The sequence below is a fragment of the Eumetopias jubatus genome, unplaced genomic scaffold, assembly GCF_037043125.1.
Source record: "Eumetopias jubatus isolate StellerSeaLion01/CBP00866 unplaced genomic scaffold, mEumJub1_p1.0 scaffold_3, whole genome shotgun sequence".
NCBI lineage: Eukaryota > Metazoa > Chordata > Mammalia > Carnivora > Otariidae > Eumetopias > Eumetopias jubatus.
The window spans coordinates 73,646,084-73,666,309 of record NW_028274809.1 but is presented as its reverse complement, the minus strand read 5'-3'; the positions used below and the strand labels follow the sequence as shown (position 1 = coordinate 73,666,309).

The following is a 20,226-nucleotide window of genomic DNA, read 5'->3' as shown; positions in this document are numbered from 1 at the left end:
GAGGATTCGTTCTACTGTGGTTACTCTGTAGCACAGAGAGTCTCAGCAAGTAACCCCTAAATAGACAGAGAAGATGAAGAGTTTAATTATACATTTCCATATATATCCATAAATGCACTCACATGCAGGGTGGGAGAAAGGGAGAATATTTCCTTTGGCACTTGGCAGGAGGCCATTTGGAAGGGCAATCAGAAACTACTTGGTAACATTAAATAAGTAAGAGTGTTCTCTTGTGGTATATGGTCTAAGTAGGAGAGCAGTAGCTACCATTTGGTGAATTCCTATGCCAGGAACTGTGCTAGACATTTTACGTGCATTCTCACTAGACTGTAAAGCTCTGTTGAATAAGAACATTTACCTAATTTTAAAGATGAAGAAATGGAGACACAGAAAGATTAAGTATGGTATCAATGGATAAAGATCTGAGAAATATTGGGGGTGAGATTCAAAATAGTGTCTAACCACCTGCAAAGCCTACGTCTTGTCCCCTACAGCAAGATGCCTCCACAGGAACTTCTCATGTCTTGCATTGCTAGTCCTTTTATAGCAACTACTGTTCCTGGTTATTCTTACTCTGCTTGTTTATTTTGCTTATACCCCTCCTCAAGAAAAACACATGATAAAATCATCACTGATATATGTAGTAGACGTTGTTGGATGGCTGGATGGATAAACAGATATATAGACAAACAGATAGACACGCAGACAGATAAACAGAGCATGTCAGTATATGTCTATCTACACAAAATTGCACTCTGTGACTTTTAAAACCATCTCTTCGGCTTTAAAATGAGCCCTGCTTGTGTCCTGGCCCAGGTGTGCAGAGCAGCTAGTTCACAATAACCTCCCGACCACCAGTGTCATCATGTGCTTTGTGGATGAAGTGTGGTCCACTCTCCTGAGGTCTGTTCATAGTGTCCTTAATCGCTCTCCTCCACACCTCATCAAGGAGATTCTACTGGTAGATGACTTCAGCACCAAAGGTAAGAAAAGCACTCCTGGAAAATTAAAGTTTGATATGAGGCGATAACAATTTGGGTGGATGGCAAAAATATCAAATCATTGCTTCGTGTGGTGCTTTAGAGGCATAAAGCCAAGCATCTACGGGATATAGAAAGTGAGTTCTATCTTCAGTTAGCTGTCTCAGACTTCCCTTCAGCTGTGCCTTCTCTGCCATGTAGAAATGATTTTCTAACTATAGCTCCTTGGAGCACTTTGGAGTTCCAGAGACCAGAAGATGTTCAACCGTTTTATGAAGTCTAATAAGCAAGTACCCCACAATTAATAAGATGCCTTTCCCACTGGTAATAAGAGGTCAGAGTTAGACTCTATGGAAAACAAAGAAATGGAAGGCCAATGGTTTCTTCCTCAAGGGCAAAGTACATTATGTGTTAAGTGTTGAGAAGACAAATTGCCAATAGAACCAAAGAGATGAGGCTTCAACAGAGTGCAAAGGCAGAATCCAACATGGTCTGGAAGAAGTGAAGAATCTCCCTCTTGGGGAGATCACATAATTTGTGTATTAAGTGCTCCATTTCCATTCGAGGTCCCACTGCCACCACATTACAAATTCTCACCATGCAGCCCACTTCAGAAAATTTTAGAAAATAGCAAAGAGAGGATTAGCCCTAATAGAACAGCTTAGCTCTTTTCATGACCACAACGGCGTGAGCCAGTTTCCTCAGCCTCAGAGCTCCTACCACAATCACCCTGAGTTCTCTTAGCAGTGAGATGCCTAAGAAAAACTGGTTGAAAACTTTGAGAAGGAGCCTTGAAAGCATAAACAGAAATAGTATCCAGTCACCAAGCAAAAAATAGTCTTTTTATGAATGGCAGATCCAGGGACCTGAAGAACCCTTTGGAGAGACCTGGAGCTTATATGGTTTTCAGGGTCCTCTTTAAGGAAAAAAAAAAAAAAAAAACGCACAAAATCAGTAGGAAAGTGAGCAGCAGAAGTACTTCTGGAAGCCTTTCCTACCTGGGATACCTGTCAATAGCTTAATTACACATCGAAGTGACTGCAAGTCATGTAAATATATCCCATAAAACCCCAACAACATTCCTTTGGGTGGATACTTCTTTGGCCACCCAACAAGACAAAAGAGGTATGACTCAGAGGGTGTCATAGTAGGGAAGTGACAGTGCCCTTAACCAATTGCAGTTGTAATATCTTTCTTTCACAAATTTTCCAGTTTGCATACAATGTTTAGCCTCTTGTCTGGGTCTTGGCACGGGCCTTTGTAAGTTTGTACAGAAACTTGAGTTTCGTTTATTTCAGGGCAAATTTGCCCATCCTGACAAATACCCAGAAAGGGTGAGCCCTCCTCTATGTCACTTGGCAACACTGGAAAGAAGGATTTGGAATCTGAGAAACAGATAGCTTGGAGTACTGGATGCAGACAAAAAGCCATCCAAGACAATGACATCAAAAAATAAAATCATGGTCCAAGGAATAAAATTTAGTGACTACAGTAACTATCATAGTTTCTGGAATTTGATACTGAGAAGCCACTGCTAGTATTATCCAGATCTAGTTACTTCACATGTTTCCTTGTCTATTCTTACTGTGATACAGACTACCTAAAAGGTAATTTGGATAAATACATGTCTCAGTTTCCAAAAGTTCGGATTCTTCGCCTCAAAGAGAGACATGGCTTAATAAGAGCCAGGCTGGCAGGAGCACAGAATGCAAAAGGTAAGAAGCTGCTAATTTTTTGTTGTTGTTATATTTTTGTTTTAGTTTATTTGCTTTCAAATATATAGCAAATTTGAAGTAATACCACAGTGAACACCCACACAGCCATCATCATGCCACCAATTTTTAACTCTCTGCACCATGTGCTTCATCACACACGTGCACAGACACGTGTTTATATATACCCACTTTTGTCTTCAACTTTTGGATTTGCAGATATCATGCCGCTACAACTCTGTGTACCTTAGTAGGCCTCTCTGCAAAATACAGACGTTCTCTTAGATAAGCACACTTTCCTATCCAAATATCATCTGGTTTATGCTCTTTCAGACGTCCTCATTTGCTCCTCAAATGTTTTTTATAGCTACTTCTCTCTTTTGAAATTTGAGATCTTATTAAGTTCCATGCACTGCATTTGGTTGTTTAGTCTCCTTAGTTCCTCAATCTAGAGAAGACAACATACTACTTACTGTTGACTTGTTCGGTTTTTTTTAAAGTCCAGGCCATTTGTTTTGTACATGTGACCACATTCTGAAGTTTTATCATTGTTGCCTCATGTTACACTCATGATGAATGTTATGGAAGTGAATATTGTATAGTATTGTACTACGTAGGTGGTGGGAATTACTTATTGTTTATGGCTTCAAATCAAGAGACCCATGATGTCAAGTTGTCCCCCTATGGGAGATAGTAATTTTGAGCCTATGGTTAAAATGTCACAGCCAGGTTTTTCTTTTGGGAGTAAGAAGTAATTTGTGATGTGATACTTTGATTCATATGAATACTGTTTTCCTTACATTTTACTCAATGGTTTTGCACCCATTGGTGGTCATTGCTTAAATCAGTTATTACACGGAGGGCTGTCCATCTCTCCGTCCTTCCCCCCCTCTTTTTTTCTTCCTCCCCTCCACTCTCTCCCTCCTTCGTCTTCCCCTCTTACGCTCCCATCAATACTAATTTATGCTTTAAAAAATTCAATGTGTATATTATTAAATTTCTTCCTTCCTTCCTTCCGTCCTTCCTTCCTTCATCCCTCCCTCTGTTTATTGATTGATTGATTGATTGATTTGTTTGTTTGTTTCGTTTGTTTATTGTACTCAGTTTGTCCCAAATTTGACCACTTGGAGCCCCTCCAAGCCTATGCATTTTTTGCCTGATCCCATCAGTATTTGAGGACTTAGACTTGTTTCCTTCTCTCTTCCCTGACCTATGGGTATGTCTGCTCTTCTGATAGCTCTCTCTGTCTTCCCAAAGAGCAATAAATACGACTTCTTTTCTTCACTTTTTTTTTAGTGTGTGGGTTGGTGAGTGAATGGGAGGAGTCAAATCTTTTCTGCCCATGAGTACTCTAAAAAATGACATCAAACATATTGGTTTATTTTTGTATCCTTCTGTGGAAGGACCCATACCCCATAATAATTGCTGAACTTATATACCAGTTTCCATTCTAAATACTTTCTACAGTAATTGATTTAATCCTCACCAGAACCCTAGGAGCTAGGTACAATAATTTTCCTCATTTTACAGATGAAGATAGGGAGGCAGGCACAGTGAGGTTATGACTTGCCCAAGTTCTCCCCGCTAGCAAGTGCTACAGCAGGATCGGAAGCCAGAAACCTTGGCTCCAAATCTGCACTTATCTGCTACACTTGGTTGTCTCTCGATATCTAGCCGCCACTCTCCCCTGTAGACCATAGCATTGCATAACTCCACCACCTTGAATTTAAGCATGTTCTTTTTTTTTTAAGATTTTATTTATTTATTTGAGAGAGAGAGAGAGAGAGCAAGAGCTGGGGGAGAGGCAGATGGAGAGAGGGAGAAGCAGGTTCCCCACTGAGCAGGGAGCCCCATGTGGGGCTCGATCCCAGGACCCTGGGATCATGACCTGAGCCAAAGTCAGACACTTAAAAGACTGGGCCACCCAGGCACCCTGCATTTAAGCATGTTCTAATCGTAAATTATCTGCTCACCTAAGTTACACTTCCTTGTAACTAAACCCCAAATTTTGAACTTTTCTTATCTCATTGGTTTGCTAATTTCTTTGGCTTGTAATGGAAACTTAAAAATTAACTACAAACACATCACATCAAAATTTTTTTTTTTATTTATTTATTCATGAGAGACAGAGAGAGAGAGAGACAGAGGCAGAGGGAGAAGCAGGCTCCCAAGGAGCAGGGAGCCCGATGCGGGACTTGATCCCAGGACCCCGGGATCATGACCTGAGCCGAAGGCAGATGCTTAACCATCTGAGCCACCCAGGCGCCCCACATCACATCAAAATTGACATTGCAGTGATAACGAAGATTCTTAATGATAGACCGCATTTGGAAGATTAAGTAAAAATCCATGTTTGATTTCTTTTAGGAAGTAATTGCACACAAATTGTACAGAAGTAGGATAGTGAGGAAATAGGCCAAGTAGGCAAGTTTGGGGCTAAGATCTGGAGGAAGCACATTCCCAGACAAGTGGAACAAGAAGTGCAATGTCCTGGGGCGCCTGGGTGGCTCAGTCGTTAAGCGTCTGTCTTCGGCTCGGGTCATGATCCCAGGGTCCTGGGATCGAGCCCCACGTTGGGCTCCCTGCTCCGCGGGAAGCCTGCTTCTCCCTCTCCCACTCCCCCTGCTTGTGTTCCCTCTCTCGCTGTCTCTCTGTCAAATAAATAAATAAATAAATAAATATCTTAAAAAAAAAAAAAAAAGGAGTGCAAGGTCCTGACGCAGAAATATGTTCTGTGTATTAAAGTTAATGAAAGTTTATTATGGTTGATGGGTACTGACCATGGAGAGAATGATAGGAGATTCATCTGGGGGGCAAGGAAAAGGCGGGCTTTTGTAAAGTTTTATGAGTCATTCAAGGAGTGTAGGCATTATTCTTGGTATCATATGAAAGCAATGGAGTACATTAAAGAGGAGGATAAAATTGTTTGACTTAATTTAAAGCTCAATTTGGCTGCCTTGTAGAGAATGGGTATTAGGGAGATGAGAGAGGAAGGAGGGAGACCAATTAGGAGGTTATCATCACGGTGCCTGGGTGGCTCAGTCTGTTGAAAGTCTGACTCCTGGTTTCCGCTCAGGCTGTGATCTCATGCGTCGTGGGATTGAGCCCTGCGGCTGGCTCTGCACTCAGCGGGGAGCCTGCTTAAAGATTCTCTCTCCCTCTGCATTCCCCCCCCCACTTGCTCTCTCTCGCTCTCTCTCTCAAATAAATAAATAAATCTTAAAACAAAAGGGGAGGGGGAGGCTATTATCATTGTCCAAACACCAGGGAGGTACTCGGGCAGATGAAGGAAGGGGTCAGAGTAAGAATGTACTGTGGACATGGAGCCCACGGGCTTGTCATCAGATAAGATATGAAGAGAGTAATAGTGAGAGGAGTAAAAACAAAAAACAAAAAACAAAAAAAAAAACCCTAGAATTGGCATCTGAGCAACTTGGTGGGCGGTGGGGCCATAACCAGAGGAACAGATTTGGGATTGCTGTTGAGTTCCGATTTTGTCCATGTAAATTTGAGATGAAAATGAGACATCCATGTAGAGAAAGCTGACAAGTGTAGAACCAAAAATGTACTGCTTACAAAAACCTTCTCTCTGCCTGCATGGGACACAAAGCATGCTGGCGATCATCTCCAGAACAGTCTAAACTGTTAGACAACACGGAAGGCCTCTTCAGATGGGCTGCAATGAACTCGCTCAAAGAAGTTGCCTTATCGGCCTGCTCAAGCACTTGTGGTTATAGAGCCAGCAAATCGCGGTTATAGAGCCAGCAAATAATTTCTTTGAATTTAGAAAATCCAAGTGTAACAATGTAAACTTGGCTCTCAGTCAGTCATTAACACCCTTGAGTGCATGAGCTCAGTTTCCGTTTGGTAACTCTCAAAACTATTTGTACCATGACCCATGTTAAGAAATAAATCTTACACCACAACCCAGTGCATATATATGTTACACATGTCACTACAGTAGACATTTCATGAAATAACATGTGCAGCAGATTCTAATATCTTCTATTTTATTTGTTTTTTAAGATTCTGACCGAGCCCACTATATTGTTGTAAAGACTTGCTAAGGGGTCACAGCTCTAGTTTGGAGAGGCCAGCTAGGTGCATCTTAATTGCTTGCCACTGTCTAGTGAAGAGCTGCTTCTCAAACTATCAAAGAAGAACTTTTTTTTTTTCTAATTTCCAAATTTTGTGGACCGGCCCCTTTGTAAATTATACTAAAGATAAACTACCTAAGAAAGAAATGGAAAAAAAGAAAGATATGTACACAATTATATATGCATTCATCTATACTCTATGTATATAGATATATACATAAATTTATTATGTATAATATATACATGTGTGTATGTATAACATAGATAAGACACAAATGACATAAGTAATGACTTTTAGGTTATATACATACACCTGTATAAAACAGAGAATAAATTAACAAATTCCAGCAAACTGCTAGAGTTTTAAATCATCCATTCTCAATTTCCGTTCCTATCTCTGATAGCAGGGTCTATGGCCCACACTTTGAGCAGCATTAGCAAAAGGTCAATGCCTGAACTTGGAAGAAGCTGAAAAGTGTGTTCTGATGGAATTAGTTTAACAGCCTTGTCCAAGAATACATCCAAGGGCCCTGAAGTGCACCTGGCTCCTGTAGGAAATTCAAGGGGCTTCAGAAGCCCATAGCAGCTTTAGCTGAGGAAATAATTCAGGAACTGTCCAGGGCCTGGCCCTAAGCGGGGCTGGCCAGCCTGTTAGTTCTCCCAGACTTCCCCTGGGCATCCCCCAGCCACCCCAAGTAAAGCACAGGCAGGACACATTCTGGGCCTGAAAAGTCTCTGTAATCAGAGATCAGCAAAGATACCAGGGCAGAGATTTCCTCTGGACTGCCTCAGCCAAACAGAGATGAATGACAAGAATCTGAATGCAGAATCTGACAGGCCTTGACAGCTATTGTTTCCTAAAGATTTACCCTTTAGAATTCAGGGAAAAGGGAGGGGAAGCCACAGGTAAGGATGAGATCAAAGATCCAAGGAACTGCAGAAATTGGTCAGGTTTGGTCCCAGGGTACTATTTTGATCCCAGAGTATTATTAGACTCTCTGAAAGTACATAATACAAAATAATAAGGGCAAAACAGTGACTCTCTGACCACTAACAACGTTCACTACATGTTCAGTTTCCGGTGCATGATAGGCTCTTCATCTGGATATGATTCAGGCAAAAAGATCGGGTCCAATCAGTTATTTCCTGAGAATGAGGAGATAGAGAGTTCAAGTAGGATTTAAAAATCTGAAGGGCAGGCCACGGTCAATGGATCTCTAGGGAAAGTGTCCTATAGGAAGCCAACACAAGTAAAAAGAGAGTTGTAGTAAATGAGGTACAAAGTGAACAAGCTGACCACTCAGATCTCATGTGAGTATTGAACAAAAGAGCAAGTTACTGCCCTGCCAAGAAGAGTCGGCAGATGGGCAGGTTCAATAGTACACTCTAGAGAGTCAGAGTAGAGATCAGATTCTCATTTCCTTTATAACAAGGGCATTTGGCAAAATACATGACATTGCTGTGAACATTCCAAAGAATCAGTTGGCTAACTTGAAGTATGTGGACTGAAATGACATCTGACTCCTGGACAACCTTAAGGTCTCCTGAAAAGCGATGGTCCTTCTGTAAATTTCTACAACTTGTTTCTGCTGCAGGTAAAACAGGTGGTTTCTCAGCATCACTTACAAATTATTATGTAAAATTAAATGGGCAGCCAGGTCCACATCCCTCAAGGAACCCTAAAGACAACACTCCAACACTAATTGATGCTGGCAACAATATTCCAAGCTGGTTGGCTAAATAGAAATGGGGGTCTGTACTCAATAAGAAGCCAAAGCTTTCTGGCATGGGAGCATCTCTGGGTTGGTCAAGAAGTAAATAAATGAATAAGTCACAATCAAACCCATGTGCAAACAATCCAGCATCGCTGGGACCTACTCTTAGGAAACAGAAAAGCCTGCCAGGTGGTCATCAAGATAGGATTATTTGGGGCTCTAGCTTAAACACTCATGGAAAAAACAGTAACAACACTAGCTATTTATAAGGAATTTAGGTATTAGGAAGATCTTAGAACTATCCCAAGAAGGTAGATCTCAGAGAGGTTAAATAATTTATCCATTGTAGCTAAGGAAAGCAGAGCTATGTGGCTTCGATACTCTGTTCATTTCACCATGACCCTCAGGGTTAGGAAGGGTGTATGTGAAACGTCCGCAGACCATACCTTCTACAAGTAGAAGTCCTAACCAGAGTCAGCTACATAGATAGCTCCCTGGTCTAGTTCCGGAGATCCTATTTTAAATTAAAGTGTCTGAAAGTGGAGCAATGACATTCATGCATGGGAGGATTCTCTTCTCACCCAAAATAAAACAGTATAAAATTCCAGTCTGTGTTTTGGGCAGAAGCTGCTTCCTTTGGGTCCTGGCAACAAGTGAATGAAAATCTGTATGGGAATCTGGGCCAGGTGGGAAATGAATGTAGGTTTGGGTACCCATCCTGCTGCCACCAGGGATTGAGAAAGTCGATCCAGGCCCCTTTGACCGTACCAGATTACTCTGGGGATAGGGACAGGCAGTCTGGTAGAGACTGCTCTTTGGTTCGAACGGACCAGCAGTAGAAGTAGTGAGAAAAAGGAGGTTATCTTCTGCACATGCTATTCACTAGCCAAGTAGGACCTTAGCAGGCCATGTTTACACACCCTATGCACCTAGGTAACCCCTGTGAACCTTCCCACACAGGGAGCGGGCTGTGCAAAATGACACCCTTAGTTGATAATGACCTTTCATTATCAAATAAGCCATAATCTCTGAAAATAGGACTCCACCAGCATGATCAGGAGTTGTAACCACCGTCTCCAAGAGTTGGGGATAATGGGGGGAGGGGCTTCAGTCTAGCACAGCCTGGTCCTGCCTAGAGACTTCTCAAGAGCATTCCTCACCAAGACCTTGGCTAAAATCAGTTTCTTTACCCTCATGCAAAAATTCCATTGTTGATCAATTAATACACTACTGAACCATTAATGAAGAGGTATAGCTTTTAGTGGATAATGAACCATCATCTAGGTATTTAATTTCACCTTGTTCCTTGCCTGCTGCCGTCTTCTGCTTTTACTTTAAGCCTTCCCATTCTCATAGCCCTGCCTCTTTCTGACCGTTTTTTCTTTCTTTTTTTAAGAACACAGGCAATGGAATAAACTATGTATTTTCAAATATCAGGCTGCCACTTAGCTGTGCAAACTTGAAAAAATTGTTTCAGTTTTTTGTTTCTCTTAAATGGGAATAAAACTTAGATCTGCATCTCATTTCTTAAATGGAAAGAAAAATTAGATTATACTTCAGGTTTGTTGTGTGGCTTAAACAAGACACTCATGTAGAATGCTTAGGACAGTGTCTGGCATGGAGTAAGCACTTAATAGAAGGTAATTGATGTTGTAAGCTTGTCAAGAGCAGAGGGGAGCAGCCAGGTGTCAGAGTGGTCAATGCAAACAATAAGCCAAAAGGAAAGCAACCCTCAAGTCTTTAATCATTTCCTGCACTAATATAAGTAAGAAGTATAAGTAAGAATTGAAACAGAAGAAAGTGCTGACTCCCTGAATGTCCCATGATTCCCTGTAGAGAAACGGGTTGATGGATTGGGTAGATGTGAGGATCGTCTCACTGTCCACGGAGCCCAGAACAAACGGCTCCTCCTGTTTTACAGCCTGGGGCCGAGGGTGAGAAAAAGGAGAAGGCTCCGAGTGGGAAAGTGCTGATGCTGAGTCAGATGGAGGAAAAGGTCCTGGCGACCTCCCCACCTCCCATGCGGTGAGACAGAGATCTTAGCCTGAAGGAGGCCTCCGATGGAGGAAACTGAGCTAGGAGTGAAGCTCTGCTGAAAGCACGTCCACTGAGGGAGAGGGAGGGCCTGAGCTCTTGACTGCACGTCCCTTCAGAGGCTGTGGTGCGCTGGCTGCAGACCACGTCTGGTGTAAGAGGGCAGCCTCCAGCCATGAGGACCTGCCAGGGAAAGCCTTTATAATTGGCCAATGGTTGGGCCTGAAAGGACACATATAGGATTTTGGCCATAGCCCCAATTCCTCAGGTTATTTGTTAATCTTCACACACACACACACACACACACACACACACACACACACACACACACACACAAACACTCCATTTGTATAAAATCATTTGGAACAATGTAGATGCTATGGAGATTTTTATTGGGAAGAGAGTGTTACTTCACACAACTAATAGGAAAAAAAGAATTTTTAGTGATTATTTTTTGGCCTCCAAGTTTTTTTTTCTTTTTTCTTTTTTTTCTCCTGCAAGTCTTTGATTTTTTATTGCAACAAAATATGCGTAACATAAAATTTACCATCTTAATTATTTCTTCAGTGCATAGTCCAGTACTCTGAAGTATATTCACACAGTTGTGCAACCAATCTCCAGAACACTTTCATCTTGCAAAACTAAAACTCTATACCCATTAAACTATTCCCTATTCTCCCTCCCCATCCCTGTAACACTTTTTACACTACCTTCTAGCCTTGCTGATTCTTCCTTTTTTATTTGTTTTCACCCTTGTTATGCAGAATGATTTCTCCTCTTCATCATTCCTAAGGCCCACCTTGGAATATCAAACTCTACCTGGTCCACACACCCCCACCCCAGGTTAATGCGACCCACCCTCCTTAGAAGAGACAAAGCCTTTACTACTAAGGATTCCCTTCAAAGTCTTGGCTATCCATTCTAAGTGGCTTATCAATTTTTCACAAACAGAAATGATGCTTGTCCCATAGGACTTCTAGAAACAAAATTTATTTTATTTCATTATAGGATGAAATTATAGGGACCAGGAATTCAATGAGAAGACTACTGCCCTTATAATCACCTTTCTGGAGCAATCCCCAAAACCTTTGAACATGAAGTACATACATTCAGTGTATCACATTTTCAAATGATTTTTTTTTTTTCTGGCTCTCTAGGTGATGTGTTGACATTCTTGGATTCTCACGTGGAATGTAACATTGGTTGGTTGGAACCTCTTCTGGAAAGGGTTTATTTAAGTAGAAAGAAAGTAGCCTGTCCAGTAATTGAAGTCATCAATGATAAGGATATGAGGTAATACTGTCATATTCCACAAGATATTTCTAAGCGAGTCTTTAACAGCAGCAGAAAGTACTGGTCATATTCCTAAAATGCACATTTTTGCAAATCTAAGAAATACACAGTGCATCAATTTAAATAAATGGAAACACATAATAGATATCTTGGGATCAGAGAAGGTCAATCCAGTAATTTATTTGATCATCAAAATGCTTAACTCTTAATAGCAATAAATCCTAATACTCAGTGTCCTATTCTTTCCTCTTTCTATTCAGCTGTACCTGAACCCAGAAAATATTTATCTTCCTTAAGATTAGTTCCTCTTTTAGTGGGAAATAATACATAAGCTCCCCCTAATTGTTTTTCCCTCAAAAATAGTCAGAACATTATTAAAATAAAGTATAAGTTAAAAACTAGCAATCAAGCCAGTTAGTCACTAATGTTAAATTGTACTCATAAATTTGCTTGAAATGTTATTAAAAAGTTTGTGATAATCTAAAATCATTTGTGTAAGAACTTGTTTCATTCATTTGAACAAGACATGGTGTCAGGTTGCTTAAGTATATGTGTATGATCTCAGGTAGCACTTTTGTTTCTTTCCTGGATTAGTTACATGACAGTGGACAACTTTCAAAGAGGCATCTTTGTGTGGCCCATGAACTTTGGTTGGAGAACAATTCCTCCAGACGTTGTTGCAAAAAACAGAATTAAAGAAACAGATATAATAAGGTAAGTGTGTGAAATTTAAGATTGGAAAGCAATCGTGTATCTTTTTATAAAGGCATAGGAAACAATTCCACAAAACAAGTATTTCCTGTCATTCTGTAGACCATCAAGAATTACAGCTTTAGCCAATAGATGATCAAAAGCAAAGTTTTCCTAAGATATTACTTTCCCACTACCAAACCTCATTTTTTAAATGGTTAAGTGCAACTTATTCAGTCCTGAACCCAGGGAAATTCACTAACACTATTCCTGTTCCCTGGGATAGACAATGTAAGAAATATAAACTAAGTGAATATGCTGCATAAATGCTGTATGAACACATATAATGTTAAAGCCAACATGAGTAAAAATGAGAAGAGTAAATAATAGTGGTAAAAATATTATTGTAATAATAGCTACCATTTGGATTTTCTTTTCAATTCGAATCCTACCCTTCCCATGGGAGCCAAATTCTGTGAATGAATTGAGAAATAGATACAGAAGGTGGATATGAATTAAAAGAGGGGCTTTATTGCTGGAGAAGCTGGATTGAAGATCGCAGTTTAGACCTGAAGCCAAAGTGAACACTTCCCCCAGAGACTAGACCTGCAGGATAAGCATGCAGCCAGCCTCAGGCAGAGCAACAGGGGTCCCCAAAGCCTTCCCAGTTGGAGAGAGAACTTGAGCAGACAAGTGTCAAGAGAAAGCCCCAGCCCAGACTGTGCATTGTAACATTATTTCTCAGAACTTAACCCTCAATACTGCATGCCTCATCCCTTGCTAGGTATGATGCCGTCAGAGTTGATATTCCTAGCAAGTCAAATAGAAGTACAATCATCTATTAAACACTGTGCATTTAAGCCTCTCTCTAACCCTAGGAGAGAGGTGGTAGTATTGTCATTGTGGAGATGAGGAAATTGAGCCTAAAAGAAGTAATTTTCCCTGGGATATACATCTGGTAAAAGAACAAATTGGGACTCAAACCCATATCTGCCTGCATTTAACACACTTACTCTGATCCCACATCTAAAGAACCTCTTTGCCTTTTTCTGACTCCCATTTTGAGAGTTAATGTAGTGATTGAGTTCAGATTATATTCCACATAACATTAGCAAGACAATGCATTCTGGATGGACTAGAAAGGACATTGGGCAATCAGACAGAATATGTACATAAATGATGGGGGTAGGGAAGTAGGTGTGGGGCAAGAATTACCTTATCCTTGACATTGCTTTGTACCCTAAACACAAGACAGGCTTTCCACACAAACCTTTCCACTGGCTCAATGGTAACCACCATGGGAAGGGATTGCTGCCTTGTCTAGTTGCTGATTCAAGTGTAGTTTCTATCCCCCATAATCTATAACAGTCGCGAACGCTCTGGAGTCTGACTCTTTGGATATAAATCTCAATTCGATTACTTCCTAATGGTGTGAGCTTTAAAAAGTCACTTAACCTCTCTGAATCTCTGTGTCCTCATTTTTTGTTTTGTTTTGTTTTGTTTTGTTTTGTTTCTGCATTAAGACTAATAGAAGGAGCTACCTCTATTATCTAAGAATTAAATCCTATTATATAACATGCTTTAAAAAGTGTTTGCCACATAATAAGCTGTCAATAAAAATCTGTCTACAGTTGAGGCAGTAGAGTGGAGTAAGAGATCATAGAGTCAAACTAGACCACCTAAACTGAACACCCGAAGTACATCTTACTAATCTGTGACCTTGGGAAATTTCCTAACCGTTTCTGTGCTGTGGTTTCTTAATGGTACATACTTGCAGGATTTTCATAAAGTCTGAGATAATTACATACATAATACTTACAACAGTGCCTGGTACTCCTTTAGTACTATTAAATAGGCATTGTTAAAAATAACCTATCTGAGGTACAAGTCTGTGATTCAACAGTCTTACACAATTCACAGCGCTCACCATAGCACATACCCAGACCTGTACCTCTGAAACAAATAATACATTATATGTTAACAAAAAGAAGAAGAAGAAGAAGAAGAAGAAGATAGCAGGAGGGGAAGAATGAAGGGGGGGAAATCGGAGGAGGAGAAGAACCATGAGAGACTATGGACTCTGAGAAACAAACTGAGGGTTCTAGAGGGGAGGGGCGTGGAGGGATGCCTGGTGACTAAAGAGGCAACGTTCTGCGTGGAAAAAAATAATAACCTATCTGGAGAGTTTGTGTCAGAGAGTAAAGGGCAAATAAGAATCCTACTTCCAGGCCCCATCTTTGCTGACCCTAATCAAGCTTTGCCACCATTAACTAGGGAACTGATGACTTCGGTGCTATTTGTGACTCCATTCCAAGACCTCCCCGTGCTTGGTAGCTATTTTAAAATATCTCTTAACTCCATCACAACTGCACAGGGACCCACTCGAAACGTTGAATTCCCAAGACATGCAAGCTTAAAATATCAAACATTTCTTTTTGTAGGTGCCCCGTCATGGCAGGTGGATTGTTTTCTATTGATAAAAATTACTTTTTTGAACTTGGAACATACGACCCTGGGCTTGATGTCTGGGGTGGAGAAAATATGGAGCTTTCATTCAAGGTATTACCAAGTGGTCCTCAAATCCTCTCTACAATTAAGACCTTATCATTTGGTTTCTTTTTACTAATATATAATCAGATATGGGACTGCCTCAGGGAGGAAATTCCACAGAAATTTAAGGGCTTCTAGATTAATGTTTTTATATCCCAGATTAAATTTGGAAGAATCAATAGCTCTCATGAAATTTATTAGAATTCCCTAGTATTTTATAGTCCTTTTTCTACATGTGACTTGGGAGAAATAACATCTTGCCATTCTGTATAAATGCTGTGGGATTCATGCTTCACACAAAATATCTCTGGGAACGTTTTTCTAGTATATCGGAAGTAATGAAATCATTCAGTAATGGGTCATGTTAGATAGACAGAAGTACAACAGGCAATGGTGCACCGGACATCTCAGACAGTTCTGGGTATTTATAGTCATTGATCAACAGCTAAGAAAGCCTTGGCAGCAGCCAGAGTAAAGAGAATCCAAAAGGCAACTGCTTTCCTGAGGAGTGGGGTGGTATATAGTAAAAGGGCTATTACTTCGAGCTCATTTTCAAGTTGTGCTCCGTAAGTCATATGGGTCATCCCAAGATGAGAAGGGAAAGTTGAAAACATGGAAATATACACTCCTTTCCCTGATCCAACCAAAACAGGAATCCATATTCCATATTTTATACTTTGCAATTCAGTGAGAATTTCTTTATAAAATAAGAAGATGTACATTGATGGGTAGGGAATAAAAAAACATGTTTTACGAATCCTAAAATGGTCCACAGCAATGTACAAAACTAAATAAACCTGTTGAGTTTAATTTGAAACTAATGGAAAAAAAACTACTTCAGACTGGGGGGAGGAGAGAGCGGTCACCAGGTCGTTCCTTGTCATTGATAACTGCCCATGATTTGCAGACATCATTTGATAATTGATGTTTATTATCATCCAGGTGTGGATGTGTGGTGGTGAAATTGAGATCATTCCCTGTTCCCGAGTGGGCCACATATTCAGAAATGACAATCCATACTCCTTCCCCAAAGACCGGATGAAGACAGTAGAGCGGAACTTGGTGCGGGTTGCTGAGGTCTGGCTTGATGAGTACAAGGAGCTATTCTATGGCCATGGGGACCACCTCATAGACCAAGGGTTAGATGTTGGAAACCTCACCGAACAACAGGAACTTCGAAAGAAACTAAAATGCAAAGGTTTCAAATGGTACTTGGAGAATGTTTTTCCTGATCTAAAGGCTCCCATTGTGAGGGCTAATGGTGTGGTAAGTTCAAGCAGCAATTACATTCTGACTCCGTAAAAATAAAGTTTAAAAACTCTTGAAAATGTGTGGAAAAGAATGAAGAATTACATTATATGTAAATACTAAGTATGAGTGCAGATGAGACAGAGCACGGTTAAGGGTTAAATATAGGTGAACTTGAGGGAGGCTTTTAAGCAGCCATGTTCATTGATTACTTCAGCCAATACCTACTGGGTATCGATAAGCCAGACAGCTTTTCAGAACTGGATTATAGGGTGATGTATAAAGCAGACTTGATTCCTGTTTGTGGAGCTTGAAGTTGAGTAGGGAAAACAATGTACAAGTATGTAACGTTTAAATAAAAAATAGAACGGCTCTCATTTAGGGAACTGGTCACAAGTGATGACTCCTTCTCAGCTAGAGTATTCAACCCTGAAGAGATGTTGAAGCCTAGGCCTGGAAGACAAGTGTCAGCCAAGCTCTAAAGGATCGAGTCTTAGGCAGAGGACTCCCTTGGTGCAAAAACTCTAAGATAGATGACTATCCAGGCATTCAAGAACTGCCAAGGAGAATGAATGTTGTCAAGGTGCGAAGGAGAGAAGAATGGCACCAAATGAAAGGGAGGAGGGAGGAAGAGTCATGTTACATAGGTCCTTGAAGGCAGAGTAAGGATCCTTTCTTCCTTCCTTCATTCCTTCCTTCCTTTTTCTTTCTCTCTTCCTTCCTTCCTTCCTTCCTTCCTTCCTTCCTTCCTTCCTTCCTTCCTTCCTTTCTTTCTTTCTTTCTTTCTTTCTCTTTCTTTCTTTCTTTCTTTCTTTCTCTTTCTTTCTTTCTTTCTTTCTTTCTTCCTTTCTTTCTTTCCTCTTTCTTTCTCTCCTTTCTTTTTTCTTTCTTTCTTTCTTCTTTCTTTCTTTCTTTCTTTCTTTCCTTTCTTTCTTCTTTCTTTTTTCTTTCTTTCTTTTCTTTCTTTCTTTCTTTCTTTCTTTTCTTTCTTTCTTTCTTTCTTTCTTTCTTTCCTTTCTTTCTTTCTTTCTTTTCTTTTTTCTTTCTTTCTTTCTTTCTTTCTTTTCTTTCTTTCTTTCTTTCTTTTCTTTCTTTCTTTCTTTCTTTCTTTCTTTCTTTCTTTTCTTTTCTTTCTTTCTTTCTTCTTTCTTTCTTTCTTTCTTTCCTTTCTTTCTTTCTTTCTTTTCTTTTTTCTTTCTTTCTTTCTTTCTTTCTTTCTTTCTTTTCTTTCTTTCTTTCTTTCTTTCTTTCTTTCTTTCTTTCTCTTTCTTTCTTTCTTTCTTTCTTTCTTTCTTTCTTTCCTCTTTCTTTCTCTCCTTTCTTTTTTCTTTCTTTCTTTCTTCTTTCTTTCTTTCTTTCTTTCTTCTTTCTTTCTTTCTTTCTTTCCTTTCTTTCTTCTTTCTTTTTTCTTTCTTTCTTTCTTTCTTTCTTTCTTTTCTTTCTTTCTTTCTTTTCTTTCTTTCTTTCTTTCTTTCTTTCTTTCTTTTCTTTCTTTCTTTCTTTCTTTCTTTCCTTTCTTTCTTTTTTTTCTTTTTTCTTTCTTTCTTTCTTTCTTTCTTTTCTTTCTTTATTTATTTCTTTCTCTCTTTTCTTTCTTTCTTTCTTTCTTTCTTTTCTTTTCTTTCTTTCTTTCTTCTTTCTTTCTTTCTCTCCTTTCTTTCTTTCTTTCTTTCTTTCTTTCTTTCTTTCTTTCCTTTCTTTCTTTCTTTTCTTTCCTTCTTTCTTTCTTTCTTTCTTTTCTTTTCTTTCTTTCTTTCTTTCTTTCTTTCTTTCTTTCTTTCTTTCTTTCTTTCTTTCTTTCCTTTCTTTCCCCCCCCAAATGTAAAAGGAGGTTATTGAGTAAGGTTAAGCAATGCGACGACATGATTTAATTAGATTTTTACAGATTTCAAACACAGGTTGAAAATAAAAGAAATCATCAAATGATGACAAAAAATTCCAGGGCACAATGTAATGTGCCAAAAGGGAAGAAACCAAGCTAAACAGATTGGATGGAGTACAAAGCTAAGAACTAAAGCAAGAAAGCAGAGAACCTGGATGAAAGCCATTTCAAACCCATTCTGGGGGTGGGGCTTAATTTGAAGAGGATGGCAAGACATGAGGATATTTACCATAGAGTAGGTTTAGAAGTTATTAGTCAAGCCTTGACCTAGAGCTCTTCCCCAGTCATGCATATTTTTAATCTGTTTTATTGTTTTCTCATTTATTTTTTATTTATAAATATTCCAGGCATTATTTCATTTTCTTTAAGAATTTTCTTTTTCTTCATAAAAGAGGTTCTCAGAGTTGACCATCACTTGTAAGCCTGTTGTTTTAGGCCATCTTTGTTCAGTTCTCCCTAGAAAGTGAATTTTACAAACCAATCACTCTCACTCTCTGCCTGGGAAATTTCCTGATGACAAGGACTTAGTAAAGCCATTCTCCTCGACCATATAGGGGAGATTCTGGAAGAGTATGAAAGAAAGGAAACATAAAAATTCAACTGACAAACTAATATATGTGACCTGTTTGTATGTAACATAATGTAGTATAAAATTGTCGTTTTTATAGGTCAAAATAGAATAGCAGCTATTTCTGGTAGTTCTTGACCTGGTGTTTTTTTTCTAGGTAACTTGTTAGGAAGAATAGCCCGAATTTATACACTGTTCAAATAACGTGTCTGTAAAATAAACTTTTATATATATATATATATATTTATATATAAAAAATAAACTTTTATATATATATATTTTTTTTAATTCTAACTCCTGAGTAAGAAAAAAAAGAAATTCTCAGCATAGTAATTTTTTTTCCTAACACAGGATCTCAGCAAGAGCATTACTGAACTTTAACCACCAGAGGGAACTAAAAAACTACCTTTTGCTTCCCCTGTGAGGTTAACTTGTGTATGAGTTCCCATGAAATTTCTGAAGAGCTCTCCTGTAACAGCTTTCTGCTGATGCCTGAGCTATAATATATTAAAATGCAGAAAATATTTTTAAATGATTTTTTAAATTCTATTTGTTGCTTTCCTTGGACAAATTATAATCAAGGTATCATTTGTTCCCTTCTTAAATAACCAGTAGGGAGCATTATTACCAGTTTTAAAAAAGATCTTTTTCCAGACATTTCAGACGAAGATTAACGTGACAATTATTTTGGACAGACAGTTTTGAAAAGTCCCAAGAAAATAAACTCTACAACTTTTTGTCATTTGCTCCACATTTTCCCTTCTTTCAATCCTATTAGGATTTACAGCGCAAGATTTTTTTGTTTCCTTTTCTTTTTTTATAAGAACATATCATACCTTTTTGAACCAAAAATATTTAATGAGTGAAAGAACCTCACTAATAATGTGTCTTTATATTGGATTAGATGCTTAGCAAATAGCCTGTAGCCCAATGTTTAGTAATTCTGTGATGAACTGTGGGGAACTCCACCTCCTAAATTGGAAAGTGAAATAATTCAAAATGGGTAATTTAAAATGTATAGACTGCCTGATTTTTTAAAAAAGATTGAAGTGGTTTACAATAAAAGCATAAATACAATTCCTTGAAAATAAAATGAGGATTCCATTTTTAAAACCATTCATAATAAGATAAAGAAAAACAACTCCTTAGGACTTCATAAATCATTTCTATGTGAAGAAAAGCAGTTTCTCCAGAAATTTCTGATAGGGAGGAAGGAAAACAAATCTTCAGAGAAAGCAGGGGAGCGGAAAGCAAGGGAAAGAAAAATTTTTTCCTTCCATCTAATGCTTTTCCATGCTTGGCAGAAGGGACTGTACAAAATAAATACAAAAAAAAATCGGTTAAACCAGGAGTTCCCTACACTGCTCTGGGCAATGTTAGTTGTGCTGCCAGAAATAGGATCCCAGGGCCAAATATATTTGGCAGACACTCATGCTTCACTCCCTCTTATAGCAGAG

The 20,226-nt window shown here is 39.1% G+C and overlaps 1 protein-coding gene across 1 annotated transcript in view; it reads left to right on the top strand.

The window, feature by feature from the left end:
• Positions 1-20,226, top strand: part of GALNT5 (polypeptide N-acetylgalactosaminyltransferase 5) — a 42,697-nt gene that overhangs the window by 14,376 nt on the left and 8,095 nt on the right. Inside the window, exons 2-7 of the mRNA XM_028113031.1 lie at positions 817-983; positions 2,576-2,695; positions 11,696-11,831; positions 12,426-12,545; positions 14,963-15,080; positions 16,014-16,337. Coding sequence (XP_027968832.1) covers positions 817-983; positions 2,576-2,695; positions 11,696-11,831; positions 12,426-12,545; positions 14,963-15,080; positions 16,014-16,337 — 985 coding nt within the window. The remainder of the gene's footprint in view (positions 1-816; positions 984-2,575; positions 2,696-11,695; positions 11,832-12,425; positions 12,546-14,962; positions 15,081-16,013; positions 16,338-20,226) is intronic.